The sequence below is a fragment of the Carcharodon carcharias genome, chromosome 18 (genome assembly GCF_017639515.1).
Source record: "Carcharodon carcharias isolate sCarCar2 chromosome 18, sCarCar2.pri, whole genome shotgun sequence".
NCBI lineage: Eukaryota > Metazoa > Chordata > Chondrichthyes > Lamniformes > Lamnidae > Carcharodon > Carcharodon carcharias.
In genome coordinates, this window is record NC_054484.1 from 101518347 (window position 1) to 101544317 (window position 25971).

The 25971-nt window shown below is 39.5% G+C and overlaps 1 protein-coding gene across 6 annotated transcripts in view; it reads right to left on the reverse strand.

Moving 5' to 3' along the window:
- Positions 1-25971, reverse strand: part of sh3kbp1 (SH3-domain kinase binding protein 1) — a 261064-nt gene that overhangs the window by 21908 nt on the left and 213185 nt on the right. For all 6 annotated transcript variants that reach the window (XM_041211025.1, XM_041211026.1, XM_041211024.1 and 3 more), the window contains 3 exons: positions 25207-25372; positions 12740-12831; positions 270-379 (listed from right to left, as the gene is read on the reverse strand). In XM_041211025.1, the coding sequence (XP_041066959.1) occupies positions 270-379; positions 12740-12831; positions 25207-25372 (368 nt within the window). The remainder of the gene's footprint in view (positions 1-269; positions 380-12739; positions 12832-25206; positions 25373-25971) is intronic.

A 25971-nucleotide genomic window follows, 5' to 3' on the forward strand; every position in this document is an offset into this window, starting at 1 on the left:
ACTAGGGGTCATAAATCCTATAAAGAATTCAGAAAAAAATCCTTTTTACTTGCGGGGAAAAAAGCTTATTTACTCAGAGGTGAGAGTGTGAAACTCACTACTGAATGGAGTGGTTGAGACGATTTATGGGAAAGCTGACAGGGTGATATAAAGCAAGATGGAAGGGTGCTCATGTGCGGCATAAACACTGGCATAGCTCTAAAGGGCCAAATGGCCTATTCTCGCGCTGTAAAAATCTATGTAATTCAAAATGGTCTTCAACCACTTACAGATGTAAAGACTTGAGATGGAGGTCGCCTTCCACTGGCTTTGGGTCTGGAGGTTGTGGGATGGTTGAGTTTCTCGGTGGAAGAGACTACACTATCAAAACTTGCTACATCTACAAGGAGGCAAAAAGAGGACACTTCATAATAGATTAGAAAGAAATGTTTCAACTAATTCATCAGTAATTTTCCACTAGCACTGAACAACTTCAAAACAACAATCAGAAATCAAGCTCTTAAGAAAATGTTCAAGTCACAGACCAGCATTTGAATTTGAGATGCTTTATTAAAATCATATATGGTACAGCAGAAATCAAATTAGTTATTGCTATGCGTAAACTGATTCTCCTCAAACCTCGCCCCCCCCCTCCAAATGCATAAGAGTTTCCCTGCTGGAATGAAATCAGAATGGGTTAGCATATCAGCCAAATTAGGTAGCAATATGCCGTATCTGTTCAGAATCTACACTTGCAAATTCCACCATCATTTTCAATTCAAGCATCTAAAGGACCTGTGAATATAACCTCATATAAATGACTGATATTAGATGCTCCCCATTATATCACAGAGTCATAGTAATGTATGGCACAGAGGGAGGCCATTCAACCCATTGAGTCCATGCCAGCTCTTATGTAGAGCAAACCAGTCAGTTCCATTCTTCTGCTGGCTCTGCAAGTTTACTTCCCTCAAGTGGCCATCAAATTTCCTCTCGAAATCATTTCTTATCTGCTTTCACCATGCTCATTGGCAGTGAATTCCAGTTTATTACCACTCTTGCGTAAAAAAATGTTCTTCTTCACGTCCTCCCTGCATCTCTTGCCCAAAACCTTAAATCTGTGTTCCATAGTCCTTGTACCATTAGCTAATGGAAACAGTCTACCTTATTCAAGCCTGTCATAATCCAGATCACCTCTATCAAATTTCACCATATTCTCCTTTGCTCCAAGGAGAACAACCCCAGTTTCTCCAACTCAACCTTGTAGTTAAAATCACCCATCCCTGGAACCATTCTGGTAAATCTCCACTGCACTCTCTCAACCCTCACAACCTTCCTATAGTGTGGTGACCAGAACTGAATGCACTGCTCTAGCTGTGCCCCAAGCAGAGCTTTATAAAGGTTTAGCACAGCTTACCTGCTTTTGTTCCCAATTCCTCTACTTATGAAGCACAAAATCCCGTATGGCTTGCTAACTATTGTGTCAATATGTCCTTCCACCTTCAACGATACATGCACGCCCAGGTCCCTCTGTCCTTGCACACTCTTTAGAATTGTGCCATTAAGCCTTCATTGCCTCTCCCTATCCCTTCTGTCAAATGCACCCCATGTGGTGGGGGTGGTGGAAATAGTGATATTGTCACTAGACTAGTATTCCAGAGACCCAGGATAATGCTCTGGGGACCCAGATTTGAATCCCACCACAGCAGATAGTGAAATTCCATTTCAATTTTTAAAAAATCTGGAATTAAAAGTCTAATGATGACCACGGAACCATTGCCGATTGTCGTAAAAAAAAATAAATTAAAAAATCCCATCTGGTTCACAAATGTGCTTTAGGGAAGGAAATCTGCTGTCCTTACCTGATTTGGCCCACGTGTGACTCCAGACCCACAGCAATGTGGTTGACTCTTAAAATGCCTGCTGAGCAAAGGCAATTAGGAGATGAGCAATAAATGCTGTCCTAGTCAGTGACACCCGTGAATGAATAAAAAGAGTTCCAACTGCCACTGGGCTGTCCATTCTGCTAGTCCAACAATGTCTTGTTGCACTCGATTTGTACCATCCTCATTGTCTGCCAGTTTTCCAAATTTCGTATTATCAGCAAATTTTTAAATTTTACCCTGTATTCCAAAATCCAAGTCATATATACACATTATATATCAAAAAAGCATTGGTTCTAGCAATGACCTTTGGGGAACACCACTGTCTATCTACCACCTTTCAGAGTGAAAAACAACCATTTACCGTGACGCACTATTTTCTGTCCTTAAGGAAGCTTTTGTTTTATCCAAGCTGATACTAACCCTATTTCATGCGCCACAATTTTGTTAACCAGCCTTTCATGAGGCACTTTGTCAAATGCTTTCTTAAAATTCATACAGACAACATCCACTGCACTCCTTTCATCAATTTTCTCCATTACTTCAATGAACAATTCAACTAGGTTAGTGAAGCATGATGGGTCTTTTACAAAATTATTCTGACTATCCTCAGTTAACTCAAACCTCTCAAAGTGCCTGTTGATTTTCTCCCTGATTATTGTTTCTAAAAACCTTACCCATCACTGATGTCAAACTAACTGTCTTGCAGTCACTAGGACTGTCCTTACACAGTTACATTTGCCACTGTCCAATCCTCCAGCATCTTCCCCCATATTAAGGAAAGATTGGGAGATTATGACAAACCCTTCCGCTATTTCCACCCCCATTTCCTTTAGCAACCAGGATACAAGCCACCCGGACCAGGAAACTTATCCATTCGAAGCATAGCCAATCTTTCAATTACCTCCTGCCTATCAATTTTCACTCCAGCCATTACCTCTACCATCTTTGCTCCCACCAATATTTTGTCAGCTTCCTCTTCTTGATTAAATACTAATACAAAGTACTCGTTAAGTATTCCAGCCTTGCCCTTACCCCTAAGCATATTTCACCCACTTTGTCCTGAATAGGACTCACTCTATCTCTTACTACCCACCTACTATTTATATGCAGGGTAGAAGATTTTTGGATTTCCTTTTATGTTGACTGCTATTCTAATATCACATTCTCTGTTTGTCGGTCTTATTTTCCTTTTCACTTCCATTCTCAACTTACTGCTTTTGACCTGCGTCTTGCTTGAAGAATTCACCTGACATGCATCATACACCCTTCTTTTTTTGTTTCATTATATTCTCCTTCTCCCTCGTCATCCAAAGAGCCCTAGCATTAGATCCCTTACCTCTTGTCCTTGTTGGAATGTACCCAGCCAGTACCTGAAGTATCTCCTTTTCAAAGATCACCCATTGTTTTTCCTGTCAGTCTTTGGTTCCATTTTACCCTGGTTAGATCCCTTGTCAACACACTGAAATTGGCCCTCTTGTTCTGATTATTCTTTGCTCTTCTGCATTATTAGTCTAAGCCTTATAACATAATGATCACTCTTACCAAAGTGTTCTTCCTCTCAGACACTTGGCGCACCTCATTACCCAGCACAAGATCCTGCAAAGCCTCCTTTCTAGTTGGACTGACCACATACTGGACAAGGAAGTTCTCCTGAAAATATTTAATACATTTCCTCCATCTCCTTACCCTTTACTTTTCCACTTTCTGAATCAATATTTGAATAATTAATATCACCACTCTATAGTTCTTGCACATCTCTGATTTCCCTGCAGATTTGCTGCTCTATCCCTCTCTCTCACTATTTGGCATTGATAGAACACTGCCAGGCTGGATTTTACGGTCTACCACAGGCAGGTTTGGGGGAGGGAGGGGCGCATAAAATCCAGCAGGTAACGTTCCCGCCACCCACCTGCCTGCCCCAATCTGTCTGAAATTTTAAAGTGGTACTTAAGGACCTCATCGTGCTGCTGCTAGTGTTAAGCATCACAGGGACGGCCCATGCCATGCAAGAGGGCCCGGCAGTTTAATCTTCATGGGTTGGTGATGGGCAACGGGGGAAACCTCTTTTGCAGGCTCCCAGGGCCAAGTTGAGACACGGAACCTCTCCCCCAAGCTCAAACCCCTCTCCCCTCACCTCTTGAACTCACCACCACTGTCCCCGTTCCCCCCACCACTCCCCTCACAGAGGCCCTAGACCCTGGACTCAGCTGGGCTCTCCACTGTGGTGGGGCTTCCTGTAGTCCCAGCAGTTGCCACCACTCCTGGCTGCCAGTGCTGGGAATACCAACTGGCTTGCAGCTCTCTAAGGCAGGGCCTTCTCCCTAGAAAGTGGCGTAAGTGTTGCCTTAAAGCAATTAAGGTGTTTCCAGTGTTAAATTGCTGTGGGGAAGCCATTGGGGTCATAGGTGGGCTCTGGCCTACTTTTCAAACGGGCGAGGGGGGATCCGAGGCGCCCCATAAAATCCAGCTCCCAAATAGGCTAATCATATCCTTGCTTCCCAATTCTAACCAAATAGATTTTGTCCATGCCCCTTTAAGGACATACTCTCTTTCCAACACAACAATGTTTTCCCTAATCAGTACTGCCGCCTCACCTCCCCTTCTCCTTCTCTATCTTTCCTGAACACTTTATATCCTTGAATATTAAAACACTCAGTTCTCACCGTTTTTAAGCCACGTTTTTGTTATTGCTTCATATTTCCACACAGCTATTTGTGCTTGTAGCTCACCAACCTTATTCACCAGACTTTGTGAGCTTACATACATATAATCCCAAACTGCTTTTGTAATTCCTGTAGTCCTTCTCAGCCCACTCCTATCTAATATGATGCCACTCTCTTTTCTGGTACTGTCCAACGTACACACTTCATGCATCTTAGTTCTCTTTTCTACTTTTATATGCTGATGCCCATTCTCCTCCCAATTTCATTTAAACCCACCCCAACCATACTAGTGAACCTCCCTGGGAGAACCCTGATCCCAGTTCTGTTGAGATGCAACCTGTCCATTTTGAATAGGTGTCTCCTGCCTCAGAACAGGTCCCAAAGCCCTAAGAATTTGAAGCCCTCGCTCCTGCAACATGCCTCAAGCCACATATTGATTCACCATTCTTGCGATTTTCCTTTCTGTAGAGATGTACATCAAGGCAGCTGATCTGATTTTACCTGTTTTGCATCAAAAGTTAAAATTATCCCCCCATTCCAGTAGCTAATTTCTATTTTTTTTGGAAACAACTTCAACATCATCATTTAATTTAAATATATGTTAAGAGGAAATCTTATCCTTTGTCAAATGATAGAAAGGTTCATTAATGTGTGCAGAATAAGAACATATTTCACGTGTTTAATCTGAATTGACATTTCCACTATAATTTTCCTCAACACAGCAGGGGGAATGGGTGCTGAGGCTCAAGCTAAAGGGTTAATTGGCTGCCCTCTGTAGTCAAATAACCTGCTAAAAATCACATATGAAGATCTATTTAAGCATCTTGTGTTTAGTTAACTGTTCCCCAGCAAGGAACTGATACCTCTGGAGAGAAAGACGATGGAGAGAATGGGAATTTGGTTGGGGGCGGGGGCAGAATAATATTTGAAAAGTAGCCCCTGCTGCACCCCAACCCAAAAATCACTGCAGGTAAAAAAGCTGAAAACATATATCCTTGAGGGGGAGTATTCTGTTGTCAGGTGAAACGCAGGTTTACTGCTTAGTAAAACTCACATGCATGTGGTGTGTCTGACCCCACCAAGCAGCACTGAGTTGAGAAGGATCAGCACCCTATCTGAATCAGAGTTTTGATCCCAGCATTCAAAAATGCAATTCAAAAACACAGTAACCACTATTGAGCTTTTGAGCTGAACAGAGATTGGCATTCAGTACTAGGAAGAATGCTGATGGTTGCTGTGGACTGAGATTCAATTACTACATCACCCAATTTGGGGTACATGACTCATATGTCTGAGTCTGCAAAATGGAGAATCCTTCAGTCTTTTCAATTTTTCTTTGGTGTTTCTGCTAATGGGGAAAGCAAAAGTTTAGATTAAAAGTATGTCTGGTTTTCAAAAGTGCTGATCTTCTTCAACTAATGATAGAATTGCATATTGGGATATTCATAAAGTCGTTTGTCTTTTTAATATTTTACAGGATTAGCGCATAGAATTTAGGTTTTTATTATTGCATTGCATTTCTTCCTCTGATACAGTAGGTGGCAGTAATATACCAACGAGGTGTGAATTTGCCAGGAAACAAAAAAAGGACTAATGAATAAATGAAAAAAAAAAGCAACCAAAATTCAGAGTGGATAGGAGAAGTAACTGGTTTTTCCTTTAAGTATCCAAAGAAATAAAAGTGAAATTATGCCTAAAAGAAAAATGCACATTACTCTTGGCATTATGATTTGAACCAGTACTGATCTAGAGCACCAGGAAGGTATATTTTTGATAACTACCGTGTGATTGGAACAACTATTTTTGCAGGATATTTACATGACAAAGTAAAGGTCAAACTTGCAAACACTGTTGTGACCATTTGGATAAACTCAAACAATAAAACAATATGTTACTTCAGATCCATTCCAAAATAACCTAGGATGATCCTGTGGGACGAGGGGGTTCAGTTATCTGGAGCAATTAAAAAAGCCAGGATCATTCTCTTTTTAGCAGAAAGGTCATGAGGAGACCGAACAGGAGTATTCAAAATTATGAGGGATTTAGATAGAGCAAATAAAGAGAAACTGTTTCCTCTAACAAGTCGTCAGTAAACAAAGGTCACAGATTTAAAATAATTTCCACAAGTAGAAGAGGTGAAATGAGATTCAAACCACCACCCCTCCACCCTGACTCAGAAAATTAAATAGCAGCATAAACCAGAAAGAATGGTGGAAGCAGACTCCAAAGGAACTTTCAACAGACAATTGAATAGAACTAAATTTCAGGATTACGAGAGAAAAACTGGGTTGTGGGACAAAATTGGACAGTTCTTTCAAAGAGCAAGCAGAGGCACGACAGGTAGAATGACCTCCTTCTGTGCTGTAAAATTCTAATTCATATTGAAATTTTAGTGGGCATTTATACAGCTATAAGAAGTGTTTTTCTGCAAAATAATTCACTATTATTATTCTGACATATATTACACCAATGGCAATGTAAAGACAATGATAGCCTTTATCTTGAAACAATTTCATCCAGGCAAGTTGTCTACAGGAAATTTACATCTGGGAAGACTCAGTACGTAAAACATATTACTTTTACAGATTACCTACTGATTTAGGAAGCATTCAACAAATGTATTTTCAATGGAAGTCACACACACTTGAGATTGCTGCACTTTAAGTATCTTGGCATGTATTATCTTTAAAAACGAGTTAATTTTAAAGGCAATGTTCCAAATAGTCATCTTCAAAATTAACCTCAGATTGGAGGTTAAAAAAGATCTCCATTTAGCTGTTTATTCAACGATTGCTGGACAATAATCATAATGGCTTGAATATATGGTATTTTATTGAAACAAAGATGAGTATTTGGTTGACAATATAGGTAACAGGGAACAATACAGACTTAAATTCATAACTGTTTATACATAATTTCACAAAAAACGTTACACTGTATTTTCCAAATAATCTCTAATGTTGCTTGAAACATGGCTTGTATCTTATTAATAACTGTACAATAGTTGTATTTTGCTTAACTAAGAGATTATATGGAAAGATTATACCACAGAAGAAAACCAGAGCAGATCCACACTCAACTAGGATACACTAAGAAGCAAGCAACATGACAGAGGAGGGGCAAGAAAAGCTGAGGTCAAGTTCTACTGGAAAGATTATAAAGCAGAGAGAAATGATTCAGTCCACACAAGACTATGGCAATAAGCAAATCAATGACAGATCATGTACACATTTAAAAGCAGCATTACTTAGATATTTCATTTGTGCTTTGCTCATTTTCTTAGAATATAGAAACAATTCTGCTTTATTCCCTCACCAACTTTCCTTTCTCCCAAAGAAAACGACCCCTATGCTTGGGCACTGTGCCATGGACTCTGCACCACCACTGGTATCTCCCACAACTGTTATTCATCAGTGAGCCTTGAAATTGATAATCAGCAACTGAACCAAACATAGGAAAGCATCATTTCTTAATTCTTGCCATCCTCAATAATTATCCATACAAACACTTGGAGGGCCTCTCTGAACAGTGATTATCCCAACCCAACCCAAAGACCTGAAAGTAACTGTTGTGTTCTCCCACTAGTCCAACTGAGGGCGGGTAACTCAGCACAGAATGGAGGTAGAACCTGGTACCTTCCCAACCTATGTGGTAGAGCTACTCAATAGGTGAACTTGCACAAGTCATTAAGGAAAGCAATACAAATTAGTATTAGTCCTCTTTATAGTTCCATATTCGGTGATATATAATCAAAAACAATTTTTAGTCATGGCTTAGTATGAGCAATCTAACTTACGGCGTAGAGACTTGAGCACAAAATCTATGCTGACATTCCCAGTAATGAGGAAGTGCTGCACTATTGAAGGTGGTGTTTTTCATATGGGAGATTAAGCTCTGGCCTCGTGAGCCCCCTCAGGTGGATATAAAAGTAACAATGGCACCAAAGAAAAGCAGGGAAGTTCCCCCAGTTGGAGAATCCAGTCTTGATAGATATTTATCCCTAAACCAACATCATTAAAACAGATTGCTGTTTGTGGGACTTTGCTGTATAAATTAGCCGCTGCGTTTCTTACATTATAACAGTGTCTGCACTTCAAAACTGCACTTAATTAGCTGTCCAGTGCTTTCTGATATAGTGCCTTTCACAACCTCAGGATAAGAATGCAAGTCTTTCTTTCCATAAGGTAAGGGAAGAAAATGGCATGATTATTCAAACTAAAGGAAATATATTATCAAAAGATTTAGCCCCATTTTAAGCGAAAATCATACTTGTACAGAATAATTCACTTTTTTAAGTTAATACTTAACTTCCCATGTTCTCCAAAACATTTTTGATGCTGGCACAATTATTTTCAAAATAGTAACATATTTAAAGCTTCCAAAATTTCATTTAATTTATTAGAATTCCAAACAAATCTGTATACAGTATAACTGCAATTTTTAGATAGATTCCTAATTTGACAAAATGTGTACTGAGATCTGCTTGGAAACTGTACTTTGCTTACTGCATAATCTAACTGCAATAAATGGAAAGCGAGGAGCAGAGATAACTCAGAGTTCTAGTGTCTGTCAAGAGAAAGTCAGTCTTACCCTCAAAGGGCATGGAAGTGGAGTTACCCATGGTAAATAGAAGTGAGAGTTAAAAGGCTTTACAAGGAGTGATGGGAAAGGAAAAGAAAGTCATCACAAGAAAGGAATGTCTGAAAATAATGAGAACAGAACAGAAAGTTACTGAAGCAGTTTTCACATTTAATTGATTTGCTAAATCATAAAAAAGTTATACTTACATTATTAAGCATAATCATTTCATAACTTAAAACTATTTACAGAACAAAGTGGACCAGTGTCTGTAACCCTCAAACTGCCCAGTTATAGTAATAAAATCAAGATCGTACATTGTGGCTTGGTTATGTGGACTTGTATCTTAACTCTCACCCCATCTGAGTCGCACGAACATAGTGCCCCCTCATTATGTAGAGACATAAGGTAGAGACATTATGGAATCATCAATTTTCAAACATCAGCCAAGAAATTGAAATCTTAAAATTAAATGTTAGAAAACTGCAGCATGAAGGGCACATTTTGTGGATTATATTTAAATTGTTCTGCACTTGGTTACCAATCCAACCTGCGTGTCCCAAGAAAGAATTGGTTAAAAAAGTTAAATAAAATTGATAAGCACAATTTCTTAGGTTTGTCCCAGTTTTAAATTTCTCCTTTATAAGGGGAGATGGTGGAATGCATTCCCAGAGATTTGAATTTATAGGATGATTCCTTTTTGCCCCCAAAATAAACTCCATTCTAACTCCCTTCCTTTGATGCTAGGTCACCAACTCTGGTAATCATGCAAATGACATGTTCTACAGCTCAGATCTGCAAGCCAAGCACAAAACTGTGCACAAACTGGTTAAGTCCATCTCCAAATTTCCTTCTTTTCATTTGAGATTGTCTTGTTGAAATTAGAAACCTATGTTGAGGTAAAAAACTCATATTGGCAACAGGAGAGAAGATCCCATCTCCTTTATTTAGTTCCACACAGAGGCCAGAGAAGCTTCAATTGTTCTCTTTAGAGCACAGAAGGTTAAGGAGTGATTCAATATAAAGGTGTTCAACATGACGAGTGATTTGCATAGAAACTGTTTCCACAGGGAGGAGGGTTAGTAGCCAGAGGACACCGATTTTAAATAGCTGGCAAAACAGTCAGAGGGGAAATGAAGATAAATTATTTTATGTAGTTAATTGTTATGATGTGAAATGCATCATCTGAAAGAGTAGTGGAAGGAGATTCAAAAGCCTATCCACCATTTACAAAATACAAATCAAGAGTGTGATGGAATACTTACCACCTGCCTGAACGTGGCTCCAAAAACACTCAAAAGACACCATCCACCTTCAATGTTGCTGGGTCAAAATCCTGGAACTCCCTTCTTAACAGCACTGTGGGTGGACTGCAGCAGTTCAAGAAGGCAGCTCACCACCATCTTTTTAAGGGCAATTAGGGATGGGCATATATATGAATATATATACGGGATATATACTTGAAAAGAACCAATTTGTAGGTTTACGGGGAAAGAACAGGAGAGTGGGATTAATTAGATAGCTCTTTCAAAGGGCAAGATGAGCCAATTAGCTTCCATCTGTGCTGTAAGACGCTAAGATTCTATGTTGTGCTCCTAAACATGCCAAATCATTTTAACAAAAAATACTTTTAAAGTACTGGAACACAGAAAGTTGCTGCATAATATGTTCCCTTAAGGGTTAGTTCAAAGTCTATGGGCAGAATTTTTAGCTGTGTGCGGGATTGCACCCGATCTGCTACAGCACTAGATAGCACGTGATGACATCGGGCGAGCGTCCTGACATCATCCCGTGCTCGTATGATATTTTGGTCGGTGGGCATGCGCAGAAGTCGGAAGCACGCCTACTGACAATTAAGAGGGCAACTTAGCTCGTTAAAGTTCCAAGTGACTCTGATTTTTTATGCTCCATCCAACCTTACGGTTGGCAGATGGGCGAATCTGCCAGGTAGACTTTGCATTTTCGATGAAACCTCATCCAAGGGCAGGATGAGGTTTCCATTATTAGATAAAAAATGATAAATATGTTTGGACAGAAATATCAATATCTATACGTTCAGGTGACCGATTCTGATGCATGGACATTTTTTTCTGGATTTTAAAATCGTTATTGATTGCTTTTCAATTCTTCAGCTCCCTGAGGCAGCTTTCTGCCTTCAGGGAGCTCCCCCGACCCCACATCACTGAGCATTTCAGCCCGCGTTTCATGCTTGCTGACTGTTAATTGGCCAGCCAGCGTGAAATCACAGTCAGGGGCTGATCGGTGGTCTGTTCCCCGGCCGCGCCAATCGCGCACGCCCACCAAACTAAAAATCCTGTCCTATCAGTATCTGTTCACTGCAGTAGTATGTTGTTATAATAGACCTTGTGTGTGTTTTATATGCTATACTGAAATAAAACTTTTGCACAAAATCCTACTTCCCATTTAGAGAGCAAGCAATTGAATCTTTCAAGTGAACTGGTGGGGTCTTCTTATTGAGAACTAAATGAGGATCAATGTGCAGACAAGTTTTATCCTGAACTATATAGTTCTCACTATTTTGTGAAATAATTGCATTGATTGCCAAAGAGAAAAACTGCATCCACTTCAAGTAAAACCAATATTTTATACAAATTATGCAAGCTATTATGTTTACTGTTATACTTTGCTGATACATCTTCACGCTGCACTGCTTCATGCAGCAAGGAATGCAGCCGATCTACAGTTTAAGAACATAGTTAGTAAGGGTCCAAGTTTTACTGCTAAAATTTTAATAATAATATTAACCAACCCAGTTGGGAATATTGTTTTAAATGGTACAGCAGTGAATGACTGGTAGATTACAGCTCTTGTAATGACACATTACCATTTTAAGTACAATTACAATGAAAGTTGCATTACGCTGAAAATAATCCTAAATTGTAATGCAAATTTTTTTAAAAATAAACTCTATTCTCATATCTTTAACATTAAAAACATATGTACAGAATATCTAAAATATGCACTAAATTCAACTGAAAAGTATCTCACACTGGTGGGGAGAAGTGAAACAATCAGTAGCATCAAATATGTCGTTATAGGAGTTCCTTGAATTTACCAATGACAGTGAAATATTCTAGTAACTCCAGAGGCTGCAATTTCTCCTACAGACTCGGTGCTTTATGTTCCAGAACATAGCATACTGCGCACACTGTTATTGGCCATTTTACAGATGTGAATTACGATTCACATATGTAAAATAATACTGTGGTCAGTAAATCTACCATCTCGCGCTCTCTCACACAAATACACACACACAATAAATTAAAATCCAAGTGACTATATTGATATAAGTGAAATGCAAACTTGAGCTACTTGCTTTTCAGCAGAGGCTGGTTGTCACAAGCCATTCTTCACTGCATAACCAATCTGCCGTTTATTTTACACACAGGGATCACCTGAGAAACAAAGCTTCCCAACTTGAACTTTTGTTATAGTATGCTTCATTCAATCCATTTGGAGAGAATGTCAGTTATCAAGCTACGTACTCTGTAATAAGTCCTTCTTACAGATCAATATGTCGATGAGTGCTTTAATGCAGTATGCAGTGTTACCATAATGCAGCTATTTATAGGCGATTAGGAACAGCAGCTGAATGAGACAGTGATTTCTTACCAATGTCATTGGTCTTTTCCAAGGTCTCTCTCTCCGATGTGCTGAGAAACACAACAGGAACTCCTGATTCAGACTTTGGATCGCTGTCAGACCTGCCCAAAAAAACAAAGCTAGCCATATCAGCATTAATTTCCAGATTATAGAATACAATCACAAAAAATTATAGTGCTCGAATTTAAACAGCTAAGCCTTTCTAAAACCACTTACAGTGATGAAACATATGAGATAGTGATACCGATTTTGAATTATAGTCATGTTTGGTTGCTATTTAACAGTGTATGTGTGAAGGAATATAATTTAATTAGAACACCCAAAAAACCCCACCAGTCAGCTCTAAATCTCTGCCCAATGTACTAACTTTGCCTAGATTGCCCATATTAAGAGATCCAGATCTTTCCCTCTGCTAAGTATGTGCTTGACTGCTGGTCACATGCTGTGCATTCTTCTGAAAGTCACCAGCTGTGTACAGATCACAAAGAGCAGAAAGCACATGCAAGTTATACCACTGTTAATTCTCCCAAAATCACATTGATACCATCACCATAAAAAATACTCAAACGTTTCTTTAACTCACTGTTATCCAACAAAAATCACTGACTAGCCACAGGTTTGGTTACAGCAACACCATTTTGGCCATATGCACTAACTTAAGTCGAAACACCTTATACTCTCATAATATAGACAAACGTACTTCACATGTGTGTATTTACTTATCAAACATTTGCCATCAGTCACCAAGCAGGAAATGTATTTATAATGATCAAAAATGCACACACGCTGCTTTTCACCTCACCATTTGACTAATAAACATACAAAAATGCACAAGCATACACTCTGTAAGTATGGTATTTAGATCTCACACCCAAGGACAGTGTCTATTACTCATTATTTGCTAATGAGAAATACAATGTGTCACTTCTGGGTTCCCAATTAGCCACACAAGGCAGTTGGCTAATGCATTGGATAACAATGCTTTTGATTCACACTCAAACATGAAAAACTACAAATCAAGCTTGTAAAAAAGTAAAAGAAAATCCAATAATTAGATTTCAGGACAATTCTAGGTTTAATGCATACATAATGTGTATGTATAGCTACATATAAATTATATGCAATAATGTGCTAACTATATTGCAACAAGCAAAGCCAAATATCACGTTTCTAAGCTTTCCAAATCACAGGTAAAATACAACTAATTGAAAGAAGAAAAATATAGAAGATTTATCCCTTAATAAGAAGGCTGTTGTGCCCCATGCTGCTTTACCTGGACATGCTCGGAAGCTGGAGTTAGGTCCTTAGACAGGAAGCTTTTCTGCATCCTACTTGTCCCACCTCTGCTTATTCTCAACTCAAAAGTTGTTGAATTTGAATTGAAATTGTGAAAAAACAGTTTCTATTTGATTATATTACAATTTTGAGGAAAAACAACTTTGAATTAACAAGAGTGGATGGCATGCATAGCTCGTGACTGAGGCAGATACTGGGTCCAAGTGGAAACATTGGCTATTCTCTAATGAGGGTGTCCTCCACTTCCATGGCATGTGAGCACAACACTCACCTCTGCCTCCCAGTCAAAAATACAACTGTCCTCAGAGGCGTTACAGCACAGAAGGAGGCCCTGTACAATATCACTAGATTACTATTTAGAGATTAATACTGTGTTCAGAAATCCTGCACATATTATACCTCCTTAGCTCCTTGGCTAGATTAAGCTAAACTACACTACCTGCTCTCACTGTGATGTTCTCTGGACTCCTCGAGTGTGTTGCAGCCTTGCAACACTCCCAGTCATCCATTTTTCTCTATACAGCCTCAGCCACTTCTGCAGTCAGTACAACTTACTGATTAACTGTAGGGAAAATGGAATGATGCATAAGTTATTTACGTTACTTTTCATGGATAAAAGCCTATTATTTTTTTAAAAACCAGATGATCTTTCAAAAGTATCACATTTAGGCACTGATTGCAACAGTCTGTAATAGTGAATGGCCTGTTGCATTTTTCACAGTGTTCAAAGCCTTTGGCATATGTTGATGTGGACATGCTGGCCCAGTGACAGAGTGTTCTGATGAAATATCGTCCACCTGAAACGCTAACTCTGTTTCTCTCTCCACTGATGCTGCCTGACCAACTGAGTGTTTCCAGCATTTTTTATTTTTATTAGAGAGGCACTTAACTTGTTTTTAATGCAAGTAATATGTTGCATGGATCAGTGAAAAAGGACATACTGTACAACCACAAATGACATGAAGCACAAGTCTGCACTGAGTGATACAATCCAATTTCTGCTTTAGCTCAGTATACATTATTTACTCTCATTCTTGGATTGTGCCTCCATTATTTTCTTTTTATTTGGATGTTCAACGATCACAGGGTGATGGGTGTGACCATTCAACTGAAAGAGCATAACTTTTCCTTCGATATGTTTGTCCTGTTAGCTATCAGTTTAGACATCTTAGTCTCCTGAAAAAGAAATGCATAAAACTAGGTATGGTTGGAGAACAAAGTGCTGTCCGCAGTCTGGGCACTTTGCTTCTCCAACCATACCTAGGTTTATGCATTTCTTTTTCAGGAGACTAAGGTGTCTAAACTGGTTGCTGATGGGACAGACATATCAAAGGAAAAGTTATGCTCTTTAAGTTGAATGGTCACACCCATCACCCCATGATCGTTGAACATCTATATAAGAAGAAAATAATGGAGGCACAATCCAAGAATGAGAGTAAATAATGTAAATAAACTATTTATGTAGAGAGTTTTATGAACTTTTGTTGTTAAGGTTTCCTATAGATTGGTGAAGATGTAGGAGCCCACATGTAGCATTGCCTATCTGTAAAATCATAACTTCATGGCTTGCTAAGAGTCCATCAAGTTAGATCATATTCCTATTGTTTGTAAAGGATGCAGAATATCATCCGTTGACTGAAGAATGGTATATAAAACAAAAATAATTAAAAAGTATAAATAAATAACTTGGGGGGGTAATAACAAAATAGCCCATGAGACTTTAAATATATATAACCCATTAACCGATGAACGTCTGAAACCCTTTGACTGATTAATGCTTTGCAGTTAAGGTCAAATACAATTCTTTTGTGCCGGTTTATGTTGATACAGCCAATTCACAAGGACAGTAAGTGGATAGTCATCAGTAGGTTAGGAAGAAGCCAGCATTGCAGGAATTCACAGAGTGTGGCACTCGAGCTGGTGAGGGTGACAACACCTTGAGGGAAGCACATCCTCAGCACTGTGGGACAAATGACAGCACAGGGAGCACAGCAAGGTGAAGAAATTCAGTGGTTATAGGGATTCAATAGTCAAAGGAATAGACTGGGGTATGAGAATAGATTACCGGCTAACATAAAAGGGATCCAGCAAGTCGTCTGTAAACACATCAATAGTAAAAACAAATAGTCAAAGGAAGGGAGGGGCCAACTAGGGAACAAAAAGGAGAATTTCTTGTGGCGGCAAAGGGCATGACTGAGGTACTAAATGAATACATTGCACCTGTCTTCACTGGAGAAGAGATTGTTGTCAATGCAGCAGTAAAGGAGAAGTCAATAGCAGTATTGGACAGGATGAAATTAACAATAGGTACATAAAAGGTTGGCAGTGCTTAAAGTGGGAAAGTCACCGGTTACAGATGTGTCCTAGATTGCTGAGGGAAATAAGGGTGCAATTACAGAAGCTCTCTTCCAATCCTAATTCAGTATGGGTGTTGTACCAGAGAACTGGGAGATAGCATTTTTAAAAAAAAGCAATTACAGGCCAGTCAATCTAACGTCAATGATGGGGAAATTTTGAGGCCAACAACCCAGGACAAAATTAACTGGCGTTTGGAAAAGTGTGGGCTAATAAATTAAAGTCAGCATGGATTTGTCAGATTAACTTGGTTACTTTTTTTGATGAGATAACAGAGGGGATTCACAAGGGTACAACAGTTGATGTATGCATGTGCTTTCAAAAGTCTATTGACAAAGTTGTTAGCAAAATTGAAGTCCATGGGATTAAACAGACACTGTAAGTGAGGTTACAAATTGGCTAACGGAAAGAAAGCAAGGTGTTGTGGTGAATGGTTCTTTTTCAGACTAGAGAAAAGTATACAGTGGTGTTCTCCAGGGAATTCATGTAAAGAGATCAGAGCTCTTTTTAATATATAGTATTGATCTGGACTTGGATACACAAGGTTTAAGTGCAAAGTTTGCAGATGATACAAAACTCAAATGTAGAAACTGCGAAACGTGATAAACAACAAGGATAGTAACAGACTTCAGGGGCACAGGCTGTCTGGGGAAATGGGCAGACAAATGAAAGATCAAATTTAATGCAGAGAAGTGTGTAATGATACATTTTGCTAGGTAGAATGAGAAAAGGCAATATGAGAGAAATTATGCCATTTTAAAGCAACTAAAGCAGAGCGATCTAGAGGTGTATATATGCAAAGATGGAAGTTGTAAAATCTGTTAAACAGCATATGAGGTCCATAGCTTTATTAATAGGGGCTTACAGTGCAAAAAGAATTGGATAAGTACTTGAAGCAGAAAAAATACAGGTTTATAAGAAAAAAGCAGAGAATGGGACTAACTGCATTGTATCTTTAAAAGGGCCAGCATTCTGACTTGGATGAGCAGAATGGCCTTCTTCTTTGCTGTACCATTCTATAATTCCAATCATGGACCTATGAAGACTCTTTTGTTGAGGGATTTCTTTCTTTTTCCTCAAGCATAAATTAAGTAGATTTTTAAAAACTATTAGCTGCTCTCCAATGTCATTGTCACACGAACTTAATATTCCAAATTTAGTCTTTGGGTGAACCACTACTAGAAGGTGAAAATAACCAGGATGCAAAAGCTTTATTTTATGCATTACACTTTGATTTGATAATTGTCAATAGCCAAGCAGAAAACTCATTGCAATTTGGGAAGTACAATTTGTTGCAGGACAGAAGTTTCACTGCAGAACTGGATAAAGAAATGAGAAGTCAAAGCTGAAGTGCTACAGCACCACCATTGGTGCAGGGTGCAAATAATGCATGACCAGTTTACATACACAATTTGCATCATGCACAGAAATGGTAATTTATAATGGAGGAAAAAGATCTTATACGAGTATGAAAAACAGAACAGGAAATAAGGTTTATAGGCAAAATTTTGCACAGATGTAAGATTTTTAATAGTTTATAGATTTCACTTGGATATCAATCACTTGCTAATACCTCCTCCAACTAAACAATGGGAAGACTGAAGCCTTTGACATTGGTCCCTCCCACAAATGCCATTCCCTAGTGACTGACCCCATCCCTCTCCCTGGCAACTGTCTGTGAAGCTGAACCAGACTGTTCACAACCTTGGTTCACATTTGATCTTGAAATAAGCTTCCAAGCACAAATTCGTGCCATCACTGAGGCAACAACTTATATTTATACGGCTTCTTTAACATAATGAAACGTTGCAAGGTGCTTCACAGGAGCATTATAAAGCAAAAGTATGACACCAAGCCACAAAGAAGATTTAGATCAGATGACAAAACCTACCACTGAGCAAGCTTTGAAGAAGTGTCTAAAAGGGGGAAAGAGAGTTAGAGGGGTGGAGAGGTATCAGAAGGGTATTCTAGAACTTGGGGCCGAGGCAACTAAAGGCAAATTCACCAATGGTGAGCGATTAAAATCGAGGATGCTTAACAGGTCAGAATTAGAGGAGCATAGATAGGGGGTTGTGGACTTAGAGGAGATTACAGAGATAAGGACAAGGCCACAGAGGGATTTGAAAACAAGGATGAGAATTTTAAAACCAACGCATTGCTTGACCGGGAACCAACGTGGGGCACAGGGGTGATAGCGAAATTGGATTTATTACAAGTTAAGACACAGGCAGCAAAGCTCTGGATGAGCTCAAGTTTATGGAGGGTAGAAAGCAGGAGATCAGCCAGGATTGCATTGGAATAGTCAAGTCTAGAGGTAAGGCAGGCATGGATGAGTTTCAGTGGCAGATGAGCTGAGACAGGGGAGATGATGTTATGGAGGTAGAAAGAAGCAATCTTAGATATGGCATGAACACTTGTTGGAAGCTCATCTCTGGTTCAAGGTAATATCAAGTTTGTGAACAGACTGGTTTAATCTTAGACTGCTGCCAGGGAGAGGGATGGAGTCGGGAGTTGGAGGATGGAGTTTGAAACGGGACAAAAAACAATGGTCATACCTCTTACTCTTCTAAATTCCAGTGGATACAAGCCTAACCTGTCCAGCCTTTTCTTTGAAGACAATCCACCCATTCCTGATAATAGTCTAGTAAACTTTCTCTAAACTGCTTCTAACACATTTACATCTTTCTTTAAATAAGGAGACCAATATTGTACACACTACTCCAGATGAGGTCTCACAAATTCCCTGTACAACTGAAGCATAATCTCCCAAATTTGTAATCGATTTCTCTCACAATAAATTATAACATTCTATTAGCTTTCCTAATTACCTTCTGTACCTGCATACTAACCTTGTGATTCATGCACTAAGACACCCAGATCCCTCTGAATCTCAGAACTTTGCAATCTCTCACCATTTAAATGAGCTTCTTTTTTATTCTTCCTGCAAAAATGAACGATTTCACATTTGCCCACATTATACTCCATTTGCCAGATCATTGCCCACTCACTTAACCTTCCTATGTCATTTTGAAGCCTCTTTACATCCTCTACGCAATTTACTTTCCTACCTATCATTGTGTCACCAGCAAATTCAGCAACTATCCCTTTGGTCCCTTCAAGCAAGCCATTTATATAAATTGTAAACAGTGTGGCTCCCCTCATCACATCCTGCCAACCAGAAAAAGACCCATTTATGCCAACTCTCTGCTTCCTGTTAGCTAGCCAAATTTCTATGCATACTAATATGTTACCCCCTACACCATGAGCTTTTATTTTCTGCAATAACCTTTGATGTGGCACATTATCAAATACCTTCTGAAAATCTAAGTACAGTACATTCACCGGCTGGTTCCCTTTTATCCACATGTGGCTCCTTCAAAGACCTCCAATAAATTGGTTAAATATGACTTCCCTTTCACAGAACCATGTTGACTCTGCCTGATTGCCTTGAATTTTTCCAACTGCCCTGCTATAACATCTTTAATAACCGCTTCTTACATTTTCCCTATAACAGTTGTTAGGCTAACAGGCCTATAGCTTCTTGCTTCTGTCTCCCTCCCTTTTTGAATAAAGAGGTTATATTTGCTATTTTCCAACCTAATGGAACCTTTCCAGAATCTAGCGAATTTTGGAAAATTAAACAACGCATCCAACACCTCATTAGTCATCTCTTTTAAGAGACCAGGATGACATCCATCTGGACCCAGAGACTTGTCAGCCCACAATTCCATCAATTTGCTCACTATCACTTTCCTGGTGATTGCAATTTTACAATCTCTCTCCCTTTCACCTCCTGATTTACAGCTATTACTGGAATATTTTTGTATCCTCTATAGTCAAGACAGAAGCAAAATGTTTGTTCATTTCATCTGCCATTTCCTTATTATCTATCAACTCTCCATTCTCACTCTCTAGAAGAACACTACTCATTTAATTTACTCTTTTGCTTTTTAAATAACTGTACAAACGCTTGATACCTGTTTTTACATTTCTAGCTCTCAACTCTTATCTCTTTCTCCTGATTAACCTTTGTCATTCTCTGCTGTTCTTTATATTCAGACCAATCGTCCAACCTGCCACTCATCTTTGTGTAGTTTTACGCTCTTTCCTTAAGTTTGATGCTTTCCTTAACTTCTTTAGTTCACCATGGATGGTGGATCCTGCCCTTAGATTTTTTCTTTATTGTAGGAATATAGTTATTCTGAATATTCTGAAATATCCTCTTAAATGTCTGCCGCTGCTTCTCTAGTGATCTATCCTCTAGTCTTGTATCCCAGCTCGCTTCAGTTTTCATGACCACACAGTTACCCTTATTTAAATTTAAAATACTAGTCTTAGGACCACTCTTCTCCCTTTCAAACCGGATGTAAAATTCAATCATATTGTGGTCGCTGCTACCTAGGGGTGCCTTTACTCTAAAGTCATTAATTAATCCTGTCACATTACACAATACCAATTCTTACATAACCTGCTCTCTGGTTGGTTCTAGAAAGTGCTGCTCTAAAAGAAATTATCTAGAAAGCATCCAGGATACTACTGCCAATCTGATTTTTCCAGTTTATATGTAGATTAAAATCACCCATAATTATTGTTGTCCCTTTATCACAAGTACCCAATATTTCTTCTGGTATACTTTGTCCTACATTGTGTTTACTGTTAGGGGGCCTGTAGACCACTCCCATTAGTGACTTCTCTCCTTACAGAGTGCGACAGTGGGGTGCAAATAGTAGATTATAAGGAAATGGTGGATGAAATGAACAAATATTTTGCTTCCAACTTCACTATAGAGGATACAAAACCGATGTGACACCCTAATCTACTGAATCAAGGTCACCTTTGACTATTGCACCAATGCCATCCTTGATCAACAGTGCTACCCCCCTCCACTTTTACCCAGCTTGCTATTCTTCTTGAATATCATATACCCCTCAAAATTCAGGACCCAATCCTTGTCATCCTACAGCCCCATCTCCGTAATGGCTATCAAATCATATTTATTTATTTCAATGTGCACTATCAATTCATTTACTTTATTATGAATGCTACCCATATTCAGGTACAGAGCCTTTAGTTTTGTCTTTTTGTTATCTTTCTAACATATAGTCTTGACTATTGGTGTTGTCTTAGGTTTTAGCTCTCTGTCTCTCCTGCTATTTTATAAACCTCATTTCTCAAATTACCATTATGGCATCCTACCTTGAATCTACCCCTTGATTTGCCATATCTACCCAAGCTTGATCCCTCATCCACATTGTTTAGTTTAAAGCCCCCTCTACTTCCCTAGCCATGTGATTCACAAGAACACAAATCCCAGTATGGTTTAGATGTAGACCGTCACAACAGTACAGCCCCCACTTTCCCCAGTACTGGTGCTAGTGCCCCATGAACCAGAACCCACTTCTCCCACACACCATTCTTTGAGCCATGCATTCATCTCTAATCTTATTTGCCCTATTCTAATTTGCACGTAGCTCAGGTAATAAACCAGAGATTACCACCTTTGAGGTTCTGCTTCTTAATTTGGTACCTAGCTTCTCATACTTACTATGCAGAACCTCCTTCCTTGTCCTGCCATGTTATTGGTACCTACATGGACCACGATGACTGGATCCTCCCCCTCCCCCTGCAAACTCCTCTCCAACCCTGAGCAGATGCCCGAACCCTGGCATCAGGCAGGCAACACAGCCTTCTGGACTCCTGCTCTTTGCTGCAGAAAACAGTGTCAATCCCCCTCACTATACTATCCCCCAATACTACTACATTCCTGTCTGCTGCCCTCCGCTTGAACGGCTTCCTGGTCCATGGTGCCATGGCCAGCCTGCTGATCCGCCTTGCATATCTCGCTTTCGTCCACACAGGTTGTGAGCACCTCAAACCTGTTTGACAATTGCAAAGTCTGGGGCTCCTCCACTACTGTCTGCTCAGTCCCATTACCTGCCTCACTCATGGTCATATCTTCCTGCCCCTCACAGCTGACCAAAATAGACAACCCACTTCTCAGAGGCGTGAAGTTATTTCTCCCCCTCTCTTGTGTTGCTCAATATCTACAGTTCAGCTTCCAGGTCAATAATCCCAATCCGGAGTTCCTTTAGCTGCTTACACTTCCTGCAGATGTGTTTGTCTGGATCGTCTCAGTGCCGAAAAGCTCCTTCATTCCACAGCTGCAACATAACACCTGTCCTGCCATTGTTGGTTACGTTAGTTAGTTAACATAATTTAATTACTCACTTAATTAACAGAATAATTCCTATATATACTACACCTCTTTTCCCCCGTGCACTAAATTCCCAAGTAAACCTAATTCGCTACTCACTCAGTCTCCATCACACTCTGGTATAGTTGCCTGTCTCCTCATGCACCCCTTACTGATGGTTAATGGAAAGAAAGCAGGAAATGGGCATAAATGGGGCTTTTTCAAATTGGCACACAGTGAATAGTGGAGTGCCACAAGGATCAGTGCTGGGGTCTCAGCTTTTTACAATTTATATTAATGACTTAGATGAAGAGACAGAGAGTACTGCTTCCAAGTTTGCTGATGATACCAAGCTAGGTGGAAAGGTAAGCTGTGGTAAGGGCACAGAAAGGCTGCAAAGAGATAATAGATAGGTCAAGTGAGCGGGCAACAAGATGGCAGATGAAGTATAATGTAGGGAATTGTGAAGTTTTTCACTTTGGTCGTAACAGCAGAAAAGCAGTTTTTTTTTAAAGTTGTGAAACTTCTAAGAGTTGATGTTCGAAGAGACTTGGGTGTGCTCATACAAGGAACACAAAGTTAGCATGCAAATGCAGCAAGCAATTATGAAGGCAAATTAAATGTTGGTCTTTATTGCAAGGGATTGAAGTGCACAAATATAGAAGTCTTGCTATAATTGTACAGGGTTTTGGTGAGGTCATATCTGGAATACTGTGCAGGTCTGGCGGTACAGTGAAGGTTCACTAAATTAGCCCCTGGGATGAGGGGGTTGCCTTATGATGAGAGGCTGAATAAATTGGGTTTATATTCTCTGGAGGTTTAGAACAATTAGAGATCCCATCAAAACCTACAAAACTCTGAAGGGGCTTGATAGGTTAGATGCTGAGAGATTATTTCCACTGGTTGCGTCGTCTAAAACCTGGAGGCACAGTCTCATGATAAGGAGTCAATCATTTAAGACTGAGACGAGAAGAAATTACTTCATTCTAAGGGTTGTGAATATTTGGAATTCTTTACTCCAAAGGGTTGCGGATACTGCATTGAATACATTTAAGGCTGGGATGGACAGATTTTTGATGTCTCAGGGAATTGAGGGACATAGGGGACTGCCAGGAAAATGGAGTTGTAGCCCAAGATCAGTCATGCAACACACTGTATGTCACAGCCGGCTCGATGGGCCATATGGTCTCCTCAGGCTCCTATTTTTTGTGCTCTTGAATAGACGCAGGGAGAGCAAAAGTTACATAGGTTTAGTTACACAGAAATTAGGATACATAAAAACATGATGGTAGACGTGAAATAGGAAGAAATCCAGAGTTAGAGTCAGAGGTCCAATGGTGGAATAACGATGACTTAGCAAGGGTGGAATAATGAGGACTTAGCAAGGATGGAATCAGCATGAAGCTTCAACAAGGTGTTGTCTGAGTTTGGAAATAGATGAAGCGAGTCCAGAAGCTGTTTGAGGGTAGAATATCGTGAATATTTTCATAGGAAAGAAGATCAGGAGATTTACAGACTCAGTTGCAAAATTGGAGGGCACAATGAAATCCAAAAGCAGCAGAGAATTTCTCTTCTGAATAGTCTGGCCAGATAGACTCAGCTGGAGACTGAAGTCTCTCAATCACAGCAGAGGTGGGAGAAGGACACTAGAAGAGAGAATTCCTATTTTCACCTGCGCAACATTACGCAAGTTCACCTATGCCTCAATTCATCTGCTGCCAAAACCCTCATCTATACCTCTAGACTTGACTTTTCCAATACATTCCTGGTTGGTCTCCCATGTTCTGCCTGCGTAACCTCAAACTCTGTTGCTCTTGTCCTAACTTATACCAAGTCTTGTTCACTTTGGTCCTAACAGCAGAAAAGCAGTTTTTTTTTTAAAGTTGTGAAACTTCTAAGTGTTGATGTTCAAAGAGACTTAGGTATGCTCATACAAGGAACACAAAGTTAGCATGCAGAGGTGCAGCAAGCAATTATGAAGGCAAATTGAATGTTGGTCTTTATTGCAAGGGATTGAAGTACACAAATAAAACAAGTCTTGCTATAATTGTACAGGGTTTTGGTGAGACCAAACTCCCATCACTCCTGTGGATGCTGACATACACTCACTCCCAGTTAAGCAATGTTTCAATTTTAAAATTTTCATCCTTGTTTTCAAATCCCTCGATCGTCTTGCCCATCCCTATCTCCCTCTCTCTGTAATCTCCTCCAGCCTCACAACCTTCCAAGGTATCTGCACTAATCTAATTCTGGCCTTGAATATTCCTGATTTTAATCTCTCTGCCATTGGCAGTCAAGCCTTCAACTACCAATATCCTAACAGCTCTTGAATTATCTACCTAAACTTCTCTACTCTTTTAGATGCTCCTTAATACTGACCTCTTTGACTAAGCTTTTGGTCATCTGCCCTAATACCTGTGAAGCACCTTAGGACATTTCACTATGCTAAAAGTGCCAAGTGAATTTAAATTGTCGGAGAAAACTTTGGTGGAGCCATAAAAAATACTTCCAAGTATTTTTTAATATAGACTGAAAGAATCTTTGCAATATGACATTTTTAAATCATAGGAAATTCGAATAACCCTATGTTACAATAAAGAAAACTTAATCTGTCGACAGATGACAAACATACCTGGCATGAGCTGTGGGTGCTGCTGGTCTCTCTGGCCTTTTAGGTGGCAATGTATTTGGTCTGTTCAAAGAATTGGTCTTGGGAGGCAAAGGTTTCTTCGGTGGTATTGCAGGTACTGAGGGCTTAGACAGTTCTATAGATTTCTGATCTCTTTCTGACTTTTCTTCTAAAAATAAGCAAACAAACATTAGGGGCCCTTCTTCCCAACAGTCTACAAAACAATTCTGAATAAATTCCTCAAGTATACAAGTGGATAAATACTGCTTTTAATAAGCAAATTAGATTAGAATTATTTAAGCAACCATATCTTATTCAAGGCAGTTTCCCAAATACACTTAACAGCTGTTCGAAGTAGCATTCACTTACATTGGCTATCAGATTGGTAGGCACTGGGAGATGGCACTATTGATGCCAAGTCCAGGGATTGACAAAAATGCAACTGATACCACAAAAGCATTTCTGAAATTCTCAGCTGCTTCATTTTCAACAGAAGGCTGGGCTTTTGTGCTCTAAACAGTGTATCTAGGAACGTTTTGTTTTATCTTTGCTATTTAGCCTATTTCGATCCCTTCCCCCTACCCCACCCCCACTAGGGCTATCTGTACCTTTATTATCACATTCCTTAGATAATATCACCAGCTTCAACACCTCTGTCCTTTTGTCTATGACATATTTTGGTGATCTCCACCTATCACTGGCCCTCTATCCAGCTCTACCTGTCCCACCCCCCCTTATACCAGCTTATATTTCACCTCTTTTCTATTT